The sequence below is a fragment of the Chanodichthys erythropterus genome, chromosome 10, assembly GCF_024489055.1.
Source record: "Chanodichthys erythropterus isolate Z2021 chromosome 10, ASM2448905v1, whole genome shotgun sequence".
Lineage (NCBI taxonomy): Eukaryota > Metazoa > Chordata > Actinopteri > Cypriniformes > Xenocyprididae > Chanodichthys > Chanodichthys erythropterus.
In genome coordinates, this window is record NC_090230.1 from 647,501 (window position 1) to 670,375 (window position 22,875).

The window sequence follows — 22,875 nt, forward strand, 5'->3', positions numbered from 1 at the left end:
CTGCAATAAACTTATCTGTTAAGATCTTTAACATACTCATCTTTTTTTTTTTCTTACACTATCTAGTTCACTTGCTTCTGAAAAAGTCAAACCAAACAGAAGTTTTATAATACTTCTCAGATTTGATGCCACTAGAAAAATAAAAAAATAAAACTGACGACCAGTTCTTTGGGAATGTAAAGACCTTTTTGGAGCTTTTTGGGGGTAATATGATTTTTTCCCACCAACACCTGAATGACAAATGACTAAAAACCAGAAAAAATGCTAAGAGTTTTTACAGCTCCTCTGTTGTTCTTGAGTTCTCCATGGCAGCTGAGGATCCGTGAGCTGTCGATCAATAGATCTTTCTGGCCGCTTTCCAGATACAGTAAGCGTTCCTTGTAGTAACGGCACTCCGACTCGCCCGTCTGTGTGTTAATATCAGCCACAATGCTCTGGATCATGTTAATCTATGAAAGTCAAAGAGCAGCACAGAAAAGAGACAATTAGGCCATAGGTGTAAGAAGCCATTAAGTTTTGGCATCTCACAGCTGAAAACAAAAAACATGGGGTCAAGAGGTTATTTATTTTGGTGTTAGGTATTTTTGATGACATATTAGCAACACAAATCATCCATGTTAGCACATTAATTTAGTTCAATACACACTATGCAGATTTAATGTAAACTAGCAGAATTATCCAGGAGTAAATTAGAAAAGACTTAAAATTTTCTTTTAATTTAAAGAGTTGCAGTGTAAGAGCAGTGAAGGAATCTGAAGGTGTGAATTACGGTGACAGTAACTCACAGCTTCATCCAGGTGTTGCCGGTCGGGGTGATCATTGGCTGTGTGTTTGAGGATCTCTCGGAGCAGCAGCGGGTATTTGACCAGTCGACTGCGTGGAATGTCCAGAAAGTTCCAGAGGTCCAGTTTGCGGCTGAAAGGTGATTCCAGGCAGCGCTGAAGGAAGTCATGCACCCGATGGTCCTGTTTCTTATGGTCCAGCAATGCTTTGGCTGCTACCTGGTTACTGCAGTAGCTGTTGTAGGTTTCAAGACAAGGGAGCTACAATGAGAATCAAAGAGACATTTTCATGAACAGGGGGGTCCATTCCTGCTTGTGGATGCTGTTCATCACTGTGTTTTTGATGCTAACATAAATTACGGGGGTCAGATTCAATGTAGTTAGCTTTTTGTTACTAACTAGCAGTGTAATTAACTAACATTTCACAAGCTAGCTTGACATAAGTTTAACTTAAAGGGTTAGTTCACCCAAAAATTAAAACTCCGTCATTAATTACTCACCCATGTCGCTCCAAACCCATAAGGCCTTTTTCAGAACACAAATTATGATTTTTTTTTGATGAAATCCATGAGCCACTTTCAAGGCCCAGAAAGGTATTAAAGACATCGTTAAAAGAGTCCATGTGACTACAGTGGTTCAACCTTAATGTTATTAAGAGATGAGAATATGTGTGCACAAAAAACAAAAATAAAGAACGCTGGCTCTGTATTGGCCGATGCTGTTCACGCGAGCACCACGACGTATGCATGTAATGCTGATGCAGGAGCTAGCCAATAATGAGCCGGCATTCTGGCGTACAACCTGGAAGCGCTGCACTGTGTGTACAACGTCAACTTGCGTAGCAGACCGAGATGGATGAGAAGAAATTGTTGAATAAAGTAATTTCCAGCGAGAACAAATCTCATTGATTCTTGTGGAAGCTCAAAAGTGCTGCATAATACACAAGAATGAAACTTATTGGTTCTCCTCTGTTTATCATAACTAATGTGTGCATTGATGAATGTTTATATGTGAATAAAAGCCCAAATTCAATCTGTTCATCATATAAAGTGATTGTGTCTCTTCAGAAAATTTGGACTAAACCACACAATTCATACAGATTAGTTTTACCATCTGTTTGTGAACTTTTGAAGCATCAAAGTGGTAGTTGCGTAACTGTCAATGGAGGGACAGAAATCGTTCAGATTTTGTTAAAAATATCTTCATTTGTGTTCCGAGAATGAATGAAAGTCTTACGGGTTTGGAACGACTTAAGGGCGAGTAATTAATGACAGAATTTTCATTTTTGGGTGAACAAGCCCTTGAACTAACGTTCTGTCTGAAAATATCAGAACCAGTCATTGGGGTAAGGTCCCCTGGTCAAGTCTGAAATCTTTCAGCAACTAGCGTAGACTCGTCCAGACTGTAAATTGGTGCAAAACTTGTATAGTGTATTCCAGCCTTCAGCTCAATATTTTTCATCTGTTTTTATCAGATGGAGAGAACTTCATACATGGCTGAAAATAAACCATGGCAGTGAGATGATCTTACCCAGTCTACTAGAATATGGCCCACATTATCGGTCAAGCCATCAGGCTTCCTGGCCTCTCGCAGTCGACTCAGCAAATCTACAAGATCACAGAGAAACACTTTTTTCCATCTCTGTCAGTTATGTCACACATGGAAAAGTATTGGTCAAGTCACCTTTATTTATATAGCGCTTTTTACAATGTAGATTGTGTCAAAGCAGCTTTATATTGATACCTGGTACATTATTTTGGCTGCACAGCAGCTCTTAAAGAATAGTGTCAATGCAGGCAGATCAAAGCACTGTTGATTATCAAATGCCAAGTCAAATGTCAAGTGTCCCCAACCAAGCAAGCCAAAGGCGACAGCGGCAAGGAACCCAAACTCCAACAGGTGGCATCAGGTGGCAAACAAGTGGCAAATAGGTGTTAAAATGGAGAAAAAAAAAACCTTGGGAGAAACCAGGCTTAGTCGGGGGGCCAGTTCTCCTCTGACAAACAGTGCTTTGTTATGATTCAGGTTGCTATCATAAGTCCAGTATGTAGTATATTTGTCTATACTATATCATATGTTTTCATATTTCAATAAAGTATTGTTTTTAGTGATTCAGGGAAATTACAGTCTTTATGTGAGGTGATTTTTGTCAACTTATTTATGTGATTTGATCTACATTTATGTTTTCAGCTGCTTCCTGAAAGTTGAGATGGTTTCACCAGTTCAGGTAGAGAGGAAGGCAGCTCATTCCATCAGAGAGGAGCAGAGAAGGTTCTGGAAAACGACTTTGTGCCTCATTAGTTTCTATTCACCTGTTTTTATGTGCATTTTGGGATATCGCATTAAAGAAAAAATCAGTCTATAGAAATACCAAGATGCACATAAATTCTAAAAATGTGCATAAAATACTTATGCTCTCAATTGTGGTGGATCTTTTTTTTAACCAATAAGAAGACATACGATGGAAACATTTACCAAATAAATCCCTTGAAAAATGTGACTTGGCCTCAGCATAGTGGACCTGAAATGCCTGAGCCAAAGCCTGTCATTAGATATTTTGCGCCAATTTCCCAAGAAGTTTTATTCTCTTGAACACATGGAACGGAAGCACTGCTTTATTCACAAATGTTTCATGCAATATTTCAATTTTCGCAAGTTAAATTCACAACTTTGGAATGAAACAAGGTGCTGATCTGATTTTAGATGCTCTGGCATTTATTTGTGTGATCTTCTGTGCTGTCTTGCATAACAATTTATCTCCATTTACTTATTTAAGCAGTCATGTAATGAGTGGTATCATTACTTACTGTACAATTTCCATTACTTGTGTTCTGATTTGCTGTTATTGTGTCAGATCGCACTTACACTTTGGATAAATGGATCCAGCAGTAAATGTGTTGTATTGCACCTGGTTAAGACACGCAGGAACGCACAGAGATGACAGAACGCATCTGCTCACCTTCATGCAGTGGAATAAGGGAGTCCAGCGTGCCGAAGATTTGATTGAGTTCATGTTCCATCATAATCGACAGCTTCAGCATTGGGTCATGGTACGCCTATGATGAAATAACACAATCAGACAGAAAAAACTCAAACATTCAAATCTACTCTAGCAGAACTGAGTAAGTATTTGCAAATCTTACTGAAAATTATTAAGAACAAGCTGAGAACAGAATGTAAAAACAATCGCCAAATAATCTCATGTGCTAGAGCAGGGTTTCCCAAATGGGGGTTCTTGATTTGATTAGACACTAATTATTTTTTAAATAGAGTTATGTAGAATGTGTTAAATTATGGATTATTATTAAAAGGGATAGTTCACCCAAAATTGAAAATTCTGTCATCATTTACTTATCCTCAAGTTGTTCCAAACCTGTATAAATTTCTTTGTTATGCTGAACGCAAAATATTTTGAAAATTGTTGGTAACCAAACAGTTGTGGGGCACCAATGACTTGGAAAAATGTTTGGTTACCAACATTCTTCAAAATATCTTCCTTTGCATTCAGCAGAATAAAGAAATTTATACAGGTTTGGAACAACTTGAGGGTGAGTAAATGATGACAGAATTTTCATTTTTGGGTGAACTATCCCTTTAACTAGGAGGTACTTCAAGAAAATATTTTATGTCAAAGATGTTGAGCTGAGAAAAAAAAAAGAAAAAAAAAATGTTTGGGAACCTCTGTGCTGGAGAAACAAAGATCCAGGGGTAAAACTGGACCCCACAAAAAGAGTTGTTGATGCTGTATGAAGTAATGGGAAAAGAAGAGTGTACCTTCTTGGCCAGCTTCAAGTCCTCAATCAGGTCCTGTTCTCCCTGAGACAGCTCAAAGATGGCCTGACAAAAAGATGACAGAAAAGCAACAACAAAAGGAAAGAGGAACTACAATGAGAGATACGAAAAATCACATGCATCTTGCAGATATTCTGGTTATTTACCCATTTATAAGTAAATTTAAAAGTTTAAAATGTACTTGTGATACAGAATTTTATTGCATTTGTAATTTTTATAAAAAAAATATTGGGTAGAAAAACTAAAAGAATAATATTAGCTAGCTATATTTGTTTAGAAAATAGACTGTTCCTTTAGTCATTTTAATGCCTTATGTCTGTTAAAATGTCTTCTGTAACTTTTACTGTTCATTTTATTGTTCTAATGTATTTTATCTTTCATTTAATAGAACAGTGCACATTTAGAGGTGCTCCAATGCAGCGGTATATCACATGACGTTTTCACATAATAACAGAGATCCACTTGTTGTATAAATCATGTAACAGTTTATGTTTTCACTTACATATACGATTTAGTTTTAAGTCAAATCATGATTGTGTGTTGAGTGAGTGAACTTACTTTCTGTGCTACTGAAATATCTGAATTTAACTAAAAACTTTTTGTTTGTGAGAAAAGAATGCGCGCTCAAAACTCTCACGCTGCGCTCAATCCATGCAGCGTGCTTCACCACAGCAGCTATACAGATGTGAATAGTGGAATATTTATGTTTAATACTCTATTAATTAGATACTGTACATTTACATCATAGACATCCTTAATCTCGGATATATCCATCCAGATCTCTGTTTGATCTGTAAACAGTGTTTCTTAGCACAATATCCGGTATGTGTACATGAACAAATAGCTTATTTGCTCATGTAGCTCATGCTGCACAGACCCCAAACAATGTTTTCTCAAATAAAAAAAAATTGTTCTCTTTGTCCAAATGACATGAAACTTTATACAGTTAACACTTTCTATATCTACAAAGAAAAAAAAAAATGGAGTGATATCTTGTTTTTATGTTAGTGTAAAAAAAAAAAGGTCACACTCAGGGTGTGACACACTCACAAAACAAATGTAATTTTACTCTGTTTATTCATGTTTTTACTTCATATTTGTGTAGTTTTGGGAGGATTTGTAATCTCTTTTAAATTTATAAAAATAAATAAATAAATATATAATATATATATATAATTATATTTATATAATATATACATATATATATATATATATATATAATGTATGTATGTATGTATATATATGTATATATAAAGTATGTATGTATATATATGTATATATAATGTATGTATGTATGTATATATATGTATATATAATGTATGTATGTATGTATATATATGTATATATAATGTATGTATGTATGTATATATATGTATATATAAAGTATGTATGTATATATATGTATATATAATGTATGTATGTATGTATGTATATATATATATATATATATATATATATATAAAGTATGTATGTATATATATATGTATATATAATGTATGTATGTATGTATATATATGTGTATGTATATATATGTGTGTGTGTGTGTATGTATGTATGTATGTATGTATGTATATATGTATATAGGTATATATGTATATGTATATGTACAGTATATGTATATATATAATATATATGTATATATATATATATATATATATATATATATATATATATATATATATATATATATATATATATATATATATATATATATATATATATATATATATATATATATATATATATATATATATATATAATGGAAAAAAATAAGAGACCACTTCAAGTTCAGAAATCAATGTTAAGTGGTCTCTTAATTTTTTCCATAGCTGTAATATATATATATATATATGTTTTTTTTATACAAAAAACAGTTTATTATGTAAAATTCACTTTATAAAAGACCCACATTTCTAACTTTCATTCATGGGGATAACATGGATAATTTGACATGGTTTAATGTAAGATTTTTGCCCATCTTTTGGAAAATGCAGTTTTAAAAGTAAAAAAATATAAGCATTTTTTTGTACTGAAAAAAAAAAAAAAAATTAAATGTTGATTTTGAGGATGAATTTTGTCCAATTTCTAAGCGGGGTCTCATCATAATGTAACAATATTAAAAAAAAAAATAAAAAAATTATACAAAAAATACTAAACTTTGACAAAAAGTAGCCTTTATTGTTATAGATGTGATTTCAGAATATTTAGATATGAATCCAACTGAAAAATACTTATGAAAAGATGTCTTTATTTAATTTTTAGTTATTTAAACAAATAGTGTCTGAACTGTCAAAAATGAATGACATCATAGATGGTGATAGACACATAACATGTAAATGTGTGTTGAGTTTGCAGTCATTTGTACTTTCTGTAATATTGTAAGAACTTTTAATTTGCATTGCTATTACTATATCTTTTTGTAAACATTTAAATTTTTACTTGATACTGCTGCTAGATTTCAGGAAAAGCTCTGTTTACTTAATTAGTATCCATGTTATGTTGTTTTAATTTACTCTGTTGCTTGTCATTTGGTTTTTGAACTCATACTCAGAATTTGTGCTCTGCATTTCACCCATCCAAGTGTACACACACAGTAGTAAGTATTGAACTCACACACTGAACACACACCCGGAGCAGTGGGCAGCCATATTTTTCATTATTATTGACTATTTAATTTAGTTATTAGGATAATTATAGGTTTACTTAATTAAGAAGTACCTAAAGGCTACATTTAATTTGTCTATATTTATATTAACTTTTATATAAAGGACTGTAACAAGAATTGTGAAATTTCACTCATAATGAAAGCCTAGAATGAGGTATATTCAACATTCAAGAGATTTTGGTTTCATAAAAGATTCTTAGATTTCATCCAAATGCGGTTTTCTGAACCAGACGTTCAGCTCAAATACTGTGAGAAATACAATGTACCAAAATACAGCACTGACCAGTCAGAGTTGAGTGTGGGATTTGACTGTAGTGAAGTCACCTCTTGTCTCTTGATCTCTTTTGAGGACAGCATATGACCCAGGCCTAAATCAAATGTCTCGCTCCACAGCTTGCTGTCGCGGCGTTTGGTGATGGCTGGCGGGATCTGCCTGCCCCACGGCCGAGGTGCCATGATCTCTGGTCTGCAGTCACTGCGGAAACTAATGGAACGCTGAAGAGGAAGGAGAATAAGAAAAACTGAGAATATAGTTGAATACTGACGATTACTCCACTTTTGTTTTTGTTGCTCTTTTTTAAGTCACTTTGGATAAAAGAATCTGCTATAATATGTAAATGCATGAATGTAAATTAAATGCCAATTAATAGTCATGAGGGCTTTTTACATTGGGGCTCGTGCTTAACCCTGGGTTATCTTCATTCTAATCCCTGCTTTTAACCCTGTCAGTATAAATTTGTATAATTTTGATCCAACAGTTGACAATATATAATATGAGGATGCACAATACTAGTACAGCCTTAATGTAAACATATCGCAGACACAACAAATATGCAAATAAGAACGTTAACCCAGGGTTTAGGAATGTACAGTGTGAAACATCAGCTTATGAATAATCAGGATTAATTGTTAACATTGGGTAAATTATGAGATATTACGAAACGTGAAGCTTAACTTTTAGCACAGGGTTAACTAGTTTAAATAGGAAAAGCCCTTTTGATGTGCTATATTTTGCGTTCTATTTCTTGTAGGGGTGTATATTTTTTCTACGATGATATCCTGATTATAATTTTAGAGTAGTGGAAGCTGACATTATCCAGTAGGTCACTTGCTTTGCAAAAACCATTCAAAACGCATTCACTGCCTGTTTTAATGCTGTTAAAATGACCCCGAAATGTAATACTGCATATACTGGGCCATTTTTCACAAATGGCCCCATCTTTAGATTTAGTTAAGCAATATGAGTAAAAGTGTCACACTGATTTTATAAAACAGTTCAATAAACATTTTGAGTTACTTTAGACGCAATATTGTCAATCACTCATTTGAATGAATCATTTAAATTAATGGCTCAACTCATTAAGACCGGCACAAAAAGACGCTCAGCAAATATCATACAATTATTGACTAAATCTCTGAAAATCCATGTCATTTTTTTGAGTATTTACTTGAATCAATCATCAAACATCTGAAACCACAACTCAATTTAAACACAATAAGCATTAACAAGCCACCTCTAAGTTGCAGTAAACATGTACAAAAAATAAAGATGTACAATGTTAAACTGACATCATATGTAGTATTTTATTTATTTTTATTACAATAGCACATATCCTAGATAATAAGGGACATTAAATATTAATTTAACCATTAACCATTATGCCTTCAGAGCAGAATGGATAAAACTCTAGCACATCGAGTTAATGGAGTAGATAGTGCATTCAGGCCTGTACCTGCAATGTCTGTCCGATGCGTTTGAGTGGAGCAGCTTTAACTGGAGGGATGAGACTTGCCAGCGACGTCACTCGAGACAGAGGCTTCACCCGCTTGGTGCTGGGCTCCTGTAGATCACACACACATAACAGATGAACACCTCACACCTGCAGCTATTGAAGTGATCACACCTGCTGCCCTGAGGCCATGAGGCTTCAGCCTGGCTGACTGTGAGGCATACGCTGTCAAGACTGTGATTAAAAGGTTTCTGCAAGTGTTTGCCTTGCAGGGAGTAGATGTCTCTGATTCACTATGACATCAGCATTAAGACACATGTTAGGGTTGAAACAAACTGTTTGTGCAAGTTCATGAAAATAAATGTTTCTAGCTACAGGAACATGATTTCACAAGTAATTGTGTTACAAAAGCAGTGATCAAAGGCTGATCAGCTGATATTTCACCATTTCGAGATGAACAGAATTGGCCTATAACCCTGCCAGATGTTGTGGTCCTCCTTTACATTTCAGATTTATAAACATTTTCTGTTTTCAAATGTTTTAGATTGAGGAAATATTTAGTAAAATTTACTTATTTCTATCCATCCAGGCAGATGGATTGATGGATATAATCCATCCATCTGTCTATAATCCATCCATCCATCCATCCATCCATCCATCCATCCATCCATGCATGCGATGTAGCATAGGAGGTTGATGCCTCGTTTACAAAATATTCACAGTTTACTCTATAAGACCTAGACACCCACTATAAACAAGAGAACCCTAAAACAGATATTGACAGCAAAAAAATACAAAAATAATGATGCAAAACTGAGATTGCATGTTAAAATATTTACATTCCATCTCAAATCGTCCAACAGAGGGTTAGGGTTAAAAAATAAAGATGTACAACATTAAACTGACATCATATGCAGTATTTTATTTATTTTTATTACAATAAAAGCAAAAAAGGTACATATTCTAAAAATAATAAGGGCCTTCAAATATCAGCTTAAACGGAGTAATTTAAATAATTTTAAGACTTATTAGGTCAGATTGCAGAGGCCCCCTATAATGGTCCACAAGTCCTGATCGAGTCACTGTTTTAAACCTCATTGACCAGCATAAACAATTGTAAAAAACATATACTGTAAAATGCATTTGCATTTTCAAAACACATAAATAAAGTATGCCTTTCAACATGACTTACATCTGTGAAAATTGTAGCTTCCAATCAGAACTCTCACCAGAGATAATCAACCCAAAACTGAGTGGAATCTCACGCTTTCCTTTCCCTGTTAAAAAAAGACTCAACCCTGAAATGTTCTGCATGCAAACTTCCTACATCGGTGCCCCCTAAAAAGTTACATAGACTCAAATCATTCCCATTATAAACTGACCCAAAATGGAACTTTGAACAACCTTGATCCTTATGTTTCGAGTTTTAAGTCTAAGAAACAAAACTGTGCAAAATATTATATATATGTTCATGTAGCAAAACTCCCAGTGTTAAATTAACACTGCCAATGTTTATATAACCTGTGTGGATTATATACACACACAGGCAAAATTTATTTAACACTGGGGGTTTTGCTAGGGATCAGTTTTTGTTTCAAGAAGCTAGGACCCTCTTGAGCCGAGATGTTGAGGTTTCCGTTAATGTCCATTTAACCAAATTTTTTCTTTTTTTTTTTTTTTTGTGGGCCATGACACAAAAAGAAAACAACTGGTGGTTTTAGCCTAATGTTTATTCCCTACAATCTCAATTCTCATTACACAAACTATCAAGATTCAGGACTGAAATGATGTAGAACAAGCAAAACATGAAGACAAGCAAACTTATTTCAGAGCCTTCAGTGTGTGTTCATTGACAATCCATCACAATCAGCATTGTGCCTTATATCTATGTAGGACAGTCATAGCAGAGTCTGGAGAACGCACATGTTTTTAAAGAAAACATACATTTTATTTATTAATTTGCTTTTTTTTTTTTTTTTTTTCTGAATTGAAGATGTCCTCAGATGTCCCCAAATAAAGGTTCTGTCAGATTTATCTAAAGTCTGGAGACAATTTTGTCCCTAAGCTGTTGTTAACTAAAGCCATACACACACTTATTTACTGTATGTCTCATAAGTACGCGCAGTTACAAAAATCCGGCTGTGCGTACAGTACACACATACTCTTCTGATGACGAAATTCTCATCACATGCATTTTGGGCTTAATAGGGTATTTTGTAAGTGTCAATTAGGAGACGCCCCAAGTTAACTTAAGCCCGGTGCATAGGGGAGATCTACCACACACGATACACCAGTGACCAGTGTAATCTCAAAATAGCAACATGTTGCCTATTATTTGGCCTGGCTGATATGCCTGTCATTAACTAGTTTAAACTATAGTTTTTTTTTTTTTTTTAGAATACTAAATAGTAAATATTTTTGATGTAAAGTATTGTGTTTCAATTCCTTGTTTGACCAGATGCATGTAGATATGGGTATTGGCCAAACTGTCGGTATTGGTGCATCCCTGCACTATAATATCTCATGCTTTCTATGCACCAAATATAGTACATGTATAAATAAACACCAGCATGCGATTGTTCAATATTTGCTTATGCAGATCTCATCATGCCTCCCAGATGTGTGGCCTGGATTTGTACAGGATCAATGTCCATGTGTCATGCTTCATTAGGTGATTATACGGTGGTGCATGAATTTTTCCCTAGTAAGTTGTATATTCTATGCTGTAGCAGGAAACCTTTTAAACTAACAAACTGTTCATATTACTGCTTGTCAGTAATGATTGTAGTATGCAGTGTTTCTTTGTTAAATCTTGACATTTGACTTCTTCTAATCTCCTATCTCACTGTTGGCCAGCAAAACAACAGATTTCCCAAAATAAAGCTTACATAACACAGAACACCAAGCCGCACTTGGTTGAGTGGTTAACCTGTGTGAGTCAGCAAACAGAAACCCCAATCATTCAGTAAGTTCTGTTAAAATAAGTTCAATAAGTTCTGTTAAAACCATGTAAGATGTACAAAACCGAAAAATAAACAGTGATCACGCACATTTACAGCCATATTGAGTGCTGTAATTTTCTCTATTTCAAAACTGCATCAAATTAAGTGTTCTATACTATGAACCAAACCAACCAGCTCCAAAAGGAATGACAACATTACAAAGTAAAGAAACCTTTTCGTTTGTGGAGCCCAGTGATTGCACTCTAAATTTCTGTCCCAAACCATAGAGAGCTGCCTTGCTGTATACGGTCAGGAAGCATCCTAAAACAAATATTGGGTAATATAGTCAATTTCTGAATTAGCCTGGAAGCTATTTTTGCCATTAAATGAAATATAAGCCTATTTCTCTAGACTCATTCTATGCCAACTTTGGATCAACATACAAAACTATCAAATATTATCCTTACATTGAAATCCTTATGATCACAAGCAGTAATAATTTTTTGCTATGTCTGCTTAACAGAACAATAATGTTAACTATCCACATAACTTGATAATCTTATAGCTTTTTATTATTATCATATGGAAATTATGTTGACACTCATCTCTGACTGATAACAGAATGGTCACCATGATTTTGCCAAGTAAGACATGGTCCTAGATCAATATTTCTTGTCTGAATATTTAGTCCTTACCCTTTTCCAATCCCTACCCCTAAACCTAACCCTACCCATATGTTATCCCTAAAATTAGAGGGAAAAGATATGTGAACACTGATGTATAAGCACCTAACCCTGGTTGAAAGCATAAACTTTAAACTAGCCTAAACTGTAAACTTAAAATCCTGTGTCCCTCAAATCTGATATTGAATAAAATGTTATTCCATGGATCAACAAAGGTGTTGACCCAGGAACAGGTTGTACTTGGTTAAAATAAGTTCACCATAACTGAATACTTCCTAAAATGAAGTGCTATACAAATAAACTTGAATAGAATTTTACATTGAGTTCAAGTTGGTTACGTAACAAAAAAAAAAAAAAAAAAAAATGCTTGTGTTGAAAATTACTTCTGTTAAGGCTGTGCTTCATACATTATTTCACTACTGACAATGAACCTTTATTAATTATAATTTTGGTAATGTGACCGCACCTTTAGAAGTTGGCAAAAATTAGCAATCTTAGAAGGCAGCATACCTTGCTTTCCTTTGCTGTCTGTCTGGAGTGCGCTGTTGTCTGTTTTTCTATGGATTATTTTCTTTATGGTTTGTTTTTGCTGCTTGTCTTAACCGACTGAATTTGATCTATAAAATCTGATTTATTTCTGAAAGTGACAGAAAATAAAATTTGAAAGAAAAAAAAAAACTACCTTGCAATTTCACATCATGGATGTATCAGTAAAACAGCTTTCCTTTTCTGCAGTCAATCATCCTATTCACAGCTGAAACTGGGACATATTTACACCTCATGAAAGTGGGACCGGTCACACTACTCATCCATTAATTATTCTATGCTGTTTTTCCCCCCTTTGTTGATGCATTTCCTGTGAATTTTAAATGCTTATATCTATAAAATGATTATGGAGCACCCACAAAGCTAAAACGGCAGCATCCAGGCCCGTTTCCAGGGTGAGCTGAGCAACTGCCATTGTGATGAATGCGAATGTTAACATACAGCTCAAGTTCCCCGAGTCAGACAAATACACAAAATCATACTGTGTGTGCACCGTTCATCTCTGACATTAAGCTTCTAAGCAGATGATTTTAAAGCATCATTTGCCTGTTCTTCAAACTCAGTGCAGTCCATTGTGTGATCCAGAGCTGACATTCCTGTATAGACACTGATCAGGATAAAAGAGCCATTGTAATATATATTTAATATGTAAACATTTCCCAATGTTATATAGCACTTTGTTTCTGCACTGATTCACTGAGCTGAATGAGTTGTTTGACTGATTCAGTCTATGATTCAGACTTAAGACTGCAATTCAGTCTGATTCACCAACCAGTCAAAAGATTTATTAAAAAAGTAAATCACAAACTGAGCGATCCATTAATAAAAAAGACAGCACATTGCGCTGTATGTATGAGCAGTCAGCAGGGCAACAGATATGTACAGGGCAACAGATATGTACTACGCTCGGAGCTTCGTGGAGATTATCCTAAATCCTTCTCTTTATTCCTATTCACATAATATAACTTTCTTATTTTTCACTAGATTACTTAACCTATTGCATAGTATTACTAAACGGAACGATTTATTACTAGCAATCCACCAGCGTAATCACCTAGTGTTAGCCATAGCCTGCTAGCTACCGTCTACTTTCTTTTTTTCCTCTAAACCAACCTTCCTTGTCGATTGAATGGCGGATTTATCCGATGTATGTTATTCTGATCTGTCCTCGCCAGATCGGGAAGCTGTGGAGACGTTGCTGCCCGGCATTCATCGATCCACCGGGAGGTACAGCGTCCCGCACATCACCCTCGCCCCAAGCACCGGCAAGCGACCGAGACATCCAGCCAGCGAGTCCCGTGTGCGTTGCAGTTTTTCGGACGGCGTTCATCAAACACACGGTCAGTCATGTCCGACGATTATCATGTGTAGTAAATGCAACATGTACAGCTTAGCTCTTTCTGTCAGCAGTGAGACTTACACATGTGATAAATGCAGGGATATTGTCAGGCTGACAGAGAGAATCTCAGAATTAGAGACACGCATCCAAACTTTAATTGAGGATAGTGAGAATGAAAGGGCCTTAGATACTGCTTTGGATGCGACTAGCCTAGTAAACACTACACATTCGGTTCCGGTTGTAGAAGCCACGCAGCAGGCTAACTGGGTGACTGTGAGGCGGCATAATGGCAAGAACAAACACCACTCTTCCGTTCCGATTAGAACATCAAACAGGTTCTCCCCACTCAGTGACGCACCCACTGAGAATCCTGTTGAAAGTGCCCTAGTAATTGGCGATTCTATTACACGGAACGTGAAAATAGAGACACCAGCCACCATAGTCACATGTTTGCCGGGGGCCAGAGCACCTGACATCAAAGCAAATTTAAAAGTGCTGGCTAATGCTAAACGTAAATATTCTAAAATCATTATCCACGTCGGCACAAATGATGTTCGACTTCGCCAGTCGGAGATCACTAAAATTAACATTAAAGAGGTGTGTGAACTTGCAAATTCAATGTCAGCAAAAGTAATTTGTTCTGGCCCTCTTCCTGTTCGTCGGAGTGATGAGATAGTTAGCAGGTTATCATCACTCAATGGCTGGCTGTGGTGTGCGCAGAATAATATAGGTTTCATAGACAATTGGAAAAGCTTTTGGGGCAGACCTGATCTGTTGAAAAGAGATGGTATTCATCCCTCCCGGGATGGTGCTGCTCTTCTCTCTAGAAATTTGGCAAATAGTCTTAGAGCTGAAACATGACAAACCAGGGCCCAGATCAGGACGCAGACAAACTGGCTAAACCGACCGTCTGCTAGCCGCCTCACGTCACAGAACTCAGATAATTCACAGCACATAGAAACACTTTCACCTAGATATTATCACATAGAGACTGTGTCTGTACCTCAAACTAGTAAATACAAAAAACTTCCAAAACCTTTTAAGGGTAAAAATTTAATTGATGTTCAAAAAATGAAAATCACAGATAAATCAGATAAACAAATGATAAAGCTTGGGTTACTGAATATTAGATCTATTTCTTCAAAAGCACTTATTGTAAATGAAATTATCACAGACAATAAACTAGACTTGCTGTGTTTGACAGAAACCTGGCTAAAACCAGACGATTACATTACTTTAAATGAATCTAGTCCTCAAGGTTATGATTATCGACACAATCCTCGACAGAAAGGCAAAGGGGGAGGTGTTGCTGTAATTTATAGTAATATATTCAGAATCATTCAAAAGAATTTCAAATATAATTCCTTTGAAGTGATGGTGCTTTATGTAACATTATGTAAGTTGACATTTGTGCTGGCTACTGTATACAGGCCACCAGCGCACCATACTGACTTTATCAAAGAATTTGCTGAGTTTCTATCAGAGTTAGTACTGGCTGCGGATAAAGTCCTTGTTGTTGGTGATTTTAATATCCATGTAGATAATAATAAAGACGCATTTGGATTGGCATTTGCAGATATTTTAAACTCTATTGGAGTTAGACAACACGTGTCAGGACCCACTCATTGTCGTAATCATACCCTAGATCTAATACTGTCGCATGGAATAGATATTGATGCTGTTGAAATTCTACAGCAGAGCGATGATATATCAGATCATTATTTAGTCTCGTGTATAATACAATTAGCCAAGGCTACAAAACCACCACCCAGCCATAAATATTGTAGAACAATCACGTCTGCCACTAAAGATTGCTTTATAAATAATCTCCCCGAGCAGTTTCATCGCCTTAGTATACCTGACAACTTAGAAGAACTCGATGCTGCAACAGAAACTATTGGCTCTCTCTTTTCCAGCACATTAGATGCGGTAGCTCCTTTACGTCTAAAGAAGATTAAGGAAACTAATCCAACGCCGTGGTATGATGAGCACACTCGGGCTCTAAAACGAGCTGTTAGAAAAGCTGAACGTAGTTGGAAGAAAACAAAACTAGAAGTTTTTCGCCTTTCGTGGAAAGAAAAATGATTGAGTACAGAACAGCCATAAGAAATGCTAGATCTACTTATTTTTCAAATCTCTTAATAGAAAACAAACATAATCCTAGGTATTTATTTGACACAGTGGCTAACTTAACTAGAAACAGAGATTCAACTGCTGACGTTTCCATAGAGCACAGCAGTAATGACTTTATGAACTTCTTTACTTGCAAGATTGATAATATTAGAGAGAAAATTATAAACATGCAACCGTCTACAGTTTCTCTTCAGACAGTGCACTGTAGTGTCCCTGAGGTAAAACTAGAATCATTCGCCGCTATAGGAGAGGAAGAATTATCTAAACTTATCAAATCATCAAAATCAACGACATGTATGTTAGACCCAATGCCGACTAAACTACTGAAAGAAATGCTTCCAGAGGTCGTAGGTCCACTTCTTGATATAATTAATTCATCATTAACACTAGGACACGTGCCAAAAACCTTTAAGCAGGCTATTATCAAACCTCTTATTAAAAAACCTCAACTAGATCCGAGAGATTTAGTAAATTACAGGCCAATCTCGAATCTACCTTTTCTGTCAAAGATACTAGAAAAGGCAGTTTCAACACAACTGTGTTCCTTTTTAGAAAGAAATGGAATCTGTGAGGATTTCCAGTCAGGATTTAGACCATACCATAGTACTGAGACTGCTCTCGTTAGAGTTACAAACGATCTACTCCTATCATCCGATCGTGGCTGTATTTCTCTATTAGTGTTATTAGATCTCAGTGCTGCTTTTGACACTATCGATCATAACATTCTTTTAAAAAGACTTGAAAACTATATTGGCATTAGTGGAATTGCTTTGGCATGGTTCAAATCATACTTATCTGACCGTTATCAGTCTGTGGTAGTTAATGAAGAGATGTCGTATCGATCACAGGTTAAATATGGGGTACCACAAGGCTCAGTATTAGGACCGTTGCTTTTCACTCTGTACATGCTGCCCTTAGGAGAGATAATTAGGAAGCATGGTGTTAGTTTTCACTGCTACGCTGATGATACTCAGCTCTATATTTCCTCGCGCCCTGACGAAACCTACAAATTCACAAAACTAACAGAATGAATAGCTGACATTAAAAACTGGATGACAAGAAATTTCTTATTATTAAATTCAGAAAAAACTGATTTCCTAATCTTTGGACCAAAAACTTCCTCACAAAAAAACCTTGAATACTCTCTAACACTTGACGGGTGCTACATTAAACCTTCGTCCTCAGTTAGGAACCTGGGTGTGCTCTTTGATACCAATCTTTCATTTGAAAGTCATGTTTCTAGTATCTGTAAAACCGCCTTCTTCCATCTAAAAAATATATCTAAATTACGACATATGCTCTCAATGACAAATGCGGAACAGTTGGTTCATGCATTCATGACCTCAAGACTAGATTATTGTAACGCTCTACTGGGTGGTTGTTCTGCTCGGCTTTTAAACAAACTACAGTTGGTTCAAAATGCGGCAGCTAGAGTTCTTACTAGAACCAGAAAGTATGACCATATTAGCCCAGTTCTGTCAACATTACATTGGCTCCCTATTAAACATCGTATAGATTTTAAAATCTTGCTACTTACTTATAAAGCTCTAAATGGTTTAGCTCCCCAGTACCTAAGTGAGCTCTTAATGCATTATAGTCCTTCACGTTTATTGCGATCTCAGAATTTAGGCCAGTTGATAATACCCAGAATATCAAAATCAACTGAAGGCGGCAGATCCTTTTCCTATTTAGCACCTAAACTCTGGAACAATCTTCCTAGCATTGTTCGGGAAGCAGACACACTCTGTCAGTTTAAATCTAGACTAAAAACACATCTCTTTGCTCTTGCATACACATAACACATTATCAATACATTAACATTTTTCAAATCCGTTAAAGGATTGTTACGCTGCAATAATTAGGTCGGCCGGAACCGAGAACATTTCCTATAACACTAGATATACCTGTACATCAGAACAAGAATGGCATCTACGCTAATATCTGTCTCTCTGCTTATCCTGAGGTTTGCCGGGTGCTGGATCCAGGCCGTATCCAGGTCAGATGGAGAACCTGCGTCTGGACCTGACTACAACGTAGCCCAGGATCCCTGTATCCGCTTACATATATTTATATATAATCGATTTTTAATCTCTATATCTATCTCCATATACATTTACATATATATATCTTCCAAGGGGTTTTTTCCCTCCTAGGATTTTTTTCCCAGTGCTAGCACGCTGGGTTTTTCTCCTAGGGGGTTTTTTTCCACCCCTGGAAGTCAGCCGACATTGGCTTAATGTAGCACCATCTTGTATATGTTACATATTACCACGCTTGTTTGTACAGTTTTAACCACTTCCCTTTTTTTCTGTGCTTCTAATATGTAAAGCTGCTTTGAAACAATTACCAATTGTAAAAGCGCTATATAAATAAATTTTGACTTTTTTTGACTTTTATTGTCATCAATGACCATAAGCCAAGGCTTTTTGTCCAGTCATTCTTATCAAAACCAGACTCTCTATCAGCTCTTTGGGTCACTATAGATGTTTAGCCGACTTCACACTACAATCAAAGTTTGTATAATTCAAAATCAAACTACAAACAACAGGAGGGAAGGATAAAAATATATCAGCATACAGCACACATATTGTGATTTCTAAATAACCTTTTGATTGCACTTTGCTGATGCTTCTGGGCAAACAACACCGCAAAAAAAAAAAAATAATAAAAAAATTAGAAAACCCAGCACTGACCTACAGATGCAGAAACCTCATCAGAGGAAGCCAAACACCACAGACTGACAGCTGTCATACATTCCACCATACTGAGCCCTGGGATGAAACTCAACTAAATCTGACATTTGCTTCTATGAGAATGAAGTTACAAACTCAAATATCAGTCTAGTATTTCAAGGTACTTTGATCAAGACTACAACCAAATCAAACTGATCATCATGAACAGTGATTTCAGGATTTTAGGCAAGCATGGACAAACCCCACCAACACAGAACGTTCTCAGAACTTTGGCAAGGTTCTCGTCTCAACAATAATGAACAAATCTTCTTAAATGTTAAATTGAAATTTAACAAAACGTTAGCACAAAAAAAACATTATTTATACAGTATTACATCATTCATAGCTGTTTTTTTTTTTCTGAAACATTTTAATTATATGTTAGTCTAACTTTTTAAATGATACTACTTGTTTCAGAATGTTCAGAGATCACAGTAATGTTACCATGATGCTTGCAAAATGATAAAATGGACAGTTCCCTTAATGTTTTCTTAAACGGTCTCAAACGTTTTTAAAAACATTTTAAAACTGGATGTTTTGAAGGATGTGCAGAGAATATTTAGAGAGAAATAACATTTCATAACTTAATTGGAAAGTTAGAAAAACATTTTGTTAGCTGCATCACACACATGGTCAGTTTGTTAACAATAAAACAAGCCAATTGGTGACTAAACAGTATTAATCAAAACAATTCACATAATGCTCTTAAAGAAGAACATTTAAACAAATACACCTTTTAAAATATCCACAACAATGCAAAAAGTAGCAAAAAGTATTATTCACGCTGAACAAAAAATGCTTACAATAATGATATTATTAGAGTTGCAAATAAATAGATACTTATTTATTTATTATTATTGGATTTATATTTATAATAATAATAATAATAACAGCAATCCACTTGAGTCATTTACTGTTTAATAACAGTATATTGCGTTTAATAACTCTATCCTCATAGTCAAGTTTAATAGCAGGGCGAATCTCACCTCCAGCTCTCTCCCAGAGTTACAGCCGCGGCTGCTCGGCTCGTCCAGGCTGCAGTTGGCTCGTTTGATCAGCAAGTATAGCTATCGGGTAATCCTTCGCTACCATGCTGACGCTGTGGTCTGTTGCGGAGGGAATAACGAGGGGAATGTCACACACGACGCCTGCCAGCTTTGCGGACTACAGCGGCATTCTCGAACGCACGTCTGTTAGCTGCGAACGCTTGAGTTGAGAGTTGAGAGCACGCGGGTGCGCGCAAGTAATGTTCCACTCCAGCTGGGCGCGCAGCATGAACGCGCACGGAGAGAACGATTTCACCCAAACCGCATCCGACTCATGTAGGGAGCTGATAAACTACTGCCCAATGAGATTAATAAACGACTGGGAATTCATCTTTTTCTCCATTAACGTTAACTGAAAACAATATTAGGTATTAGATAACTATGTAATATTAGGTAACTATGAAATAAATCTAAACATAGATATAGGCAGCCAGCAGGTATTTGAGTGAGTTGAGCTGAGTGAGACTTTTCTAATATAATATAAACTAGATAATTAATAAACGCAGATCTTTAACTTTGATAAAGACCAATCATAATGCTGCAAGCAAATATTGTCATTTGTCATTGGCTGCTATATTTTTGAATGCTGAACATGAGGTCAGTGGCCTGGGGGATTGTCATACTTTCATTTTTAAATTTCAAACTGGGGTGTGGGGAAAAGTTGTTAAAACCGATTAAATAAAATAAACAAATATTTTAAGATTACATTAATAATAAATTTGATCTAAATAAATAAATAAATAGAGAAAAATTATATTAATAAATAAAAATTATTTATGTATTTAAATTAATACATCTAAAAGAACAGTACAGTAGTAAAAAAAAAAAAACAAAAAAAAACATAATAATGTAACGTAATAATGACCCCACTAATGTGGGTCTTTGTACATTAATATACATATGTTTTTTTTTGTAATTTTTTGTATGATTATATTTGGGGGAAATCAGGCCCAAATTCACAGGTTTTGTTCAGCCCTGGGTGCGAAGTTCCTGCGATTGTGCAGCTATCAGTCATGGGGAAGTGCAGCAACCGCTCAGCTGAACCGCAGCCATGGCACTGACGGTAAACAAACAGAAGCCTTTAACATTCACTCAACAAGGTGCCACTCAAATAACCACAAACAGCACCTAAATGGTGGTGGACGACCCCTCCTTCTGACCTCTGGACATGTGCAATTCATTAGTCCACAACAATTTATGCACATGCCAAGTAGACTGAACATGCTTGAGAACAAAAGCTGAATTCTGTGGCTACGACAGTTGTCATTTATGAAGTTGTCAGTCATAAATGAAGTGATCTAGTTTTTGCAGACCTAATAAAAAAAATAAAATAAAAAAAAATAAAAAAAAAAACACAGGCTGAGGGCTTAATATGTTAATACTTCCTGAAATGAGTCTTATTTAATGTTTCAGAAAGGAAATGGCTGACCATAATGGAAAAAAAAAAAAAAAAATCCAAACATTTGTAGACAGTATCACTAGCAGCATTTACATGAACCATAATAATGTGATCCATTTGTATATAATGATTGTAATGCCTTCTATTTTCTGCATCGTCCCACTCACGTCAGGTGAAGGTGTTCTAGCATGGGATCTGTGAATGATCATAATTCATGCATAGACCTTTATACTGACTCATTGATCCTGATAGCAATTTAAAGAAACATTATACTCCAAAAATCTTTTTTGAAAATGGGGTGTTTTTTAGCACTTAAGCTAAATTCGAACGAAGTGCCAACTCCTTTCAGGGGTGCAAAGCTGTTCCCGCCCTGATTGAAAGCAAAATGTGATTGGTTGTAACGAGAACATGCTGCGATTGGTCAATTGGCAATGTGGCCGTTATCTGGTTTGAGTAGCCGGTGGGTGGAGTCGACCTATTTGTGGATTTGTCTGCAGTTTCAAAATCCATAAATGCAAAGGAAGAGATCCACAAATGTGTGTTGCAATTCACAAATGCACAGAAAGCGATTCACAAATGAATGCCAGGTTAGAGTTGTGCATGAGATATAAAAACATATTTGTGAATATGTTTTTTATTAGCAAATCTCATTTTATTTATTTATTTATTTATTTTTTGGTGAATTTAATTAATTTCTGTGAAACTCCTAACATATTTTTTTGTGGATCTCATTCTATTTATTTGTGCATATGATTTTTTTTTTTTTTGTGTTTGTGTGTGAATCTCTATTTATTTAGAATATTGGATCAAAAATACCCCACATGGCAGTGTAAATTAAACTTGTATATAGCTCAATTTATCTCCTTACTAAAAAGACCATTCCTAAATCCCTGATATTTTGTTTTCTAGATATGGATGGTGTCAGGTGGTGGCTATATTGAGTGCATTATGAGGAGGAGAATCCAACATAAACACTTTATTTTACAATAACACAACCACATAAACATAAACGACACCGAACAAATAACTCCATGAAATGAAGGCTTATACACAAGGGATCAGGTGTGTAACCATTTCCAGAACAGG

General features: G+C 35.6%; 1 protein-coding gene across 4 annotated transcripts in view; it reads right to left on the reverse strand.

Annotated features, from left to right (window-relative positions):
* Window positions 1-22,875, reverse strand: part of arhgef3 (Rho guanine nucleotide exchange factor (GEF) 3) — a 165,337-nt gene that overhangs the window by 5,394 nt on the left and 137,068 nt on the right. For 3 of the 4 annotated variants that reach the window (XM_067395770.1, XM_067395771.1, XM_067395772.1), the window contains 7 exons: window positions 8,973-9,080; window positions 7,564-7,734; window positions 4,557-4,619; window positions 3,742-3,838; window positions 2,313-2,389; window positions 786-1,043; window positions 279-449 (listed from right to left, as the gene is read on the reverse strand). In XM_067395770.1, the coding sequence (XP_067251871.1) occupies window positions 279-449; window positions 786-1,043; window positions 2,313-2,389; window positions 3,742-3,838; window positions 4,557-4,619; window positions 7,564-7,734; window positions 8,973-9,080 (945 nt within the window). Of the gene's footprint in view, window positions 1-278; window positions 450-785; window positions 1,044-2,312; window positions 2,390-3,741; window positions 3,839-4,556; window positions 4,620-7,563; window positions 7,735-8,972; window positions 9,081-20,330; window positions 20,573-22,875 lie in introns of those variants that run through there. The other variant, XM_067395773.1, reaches the window with a different exon arrangement.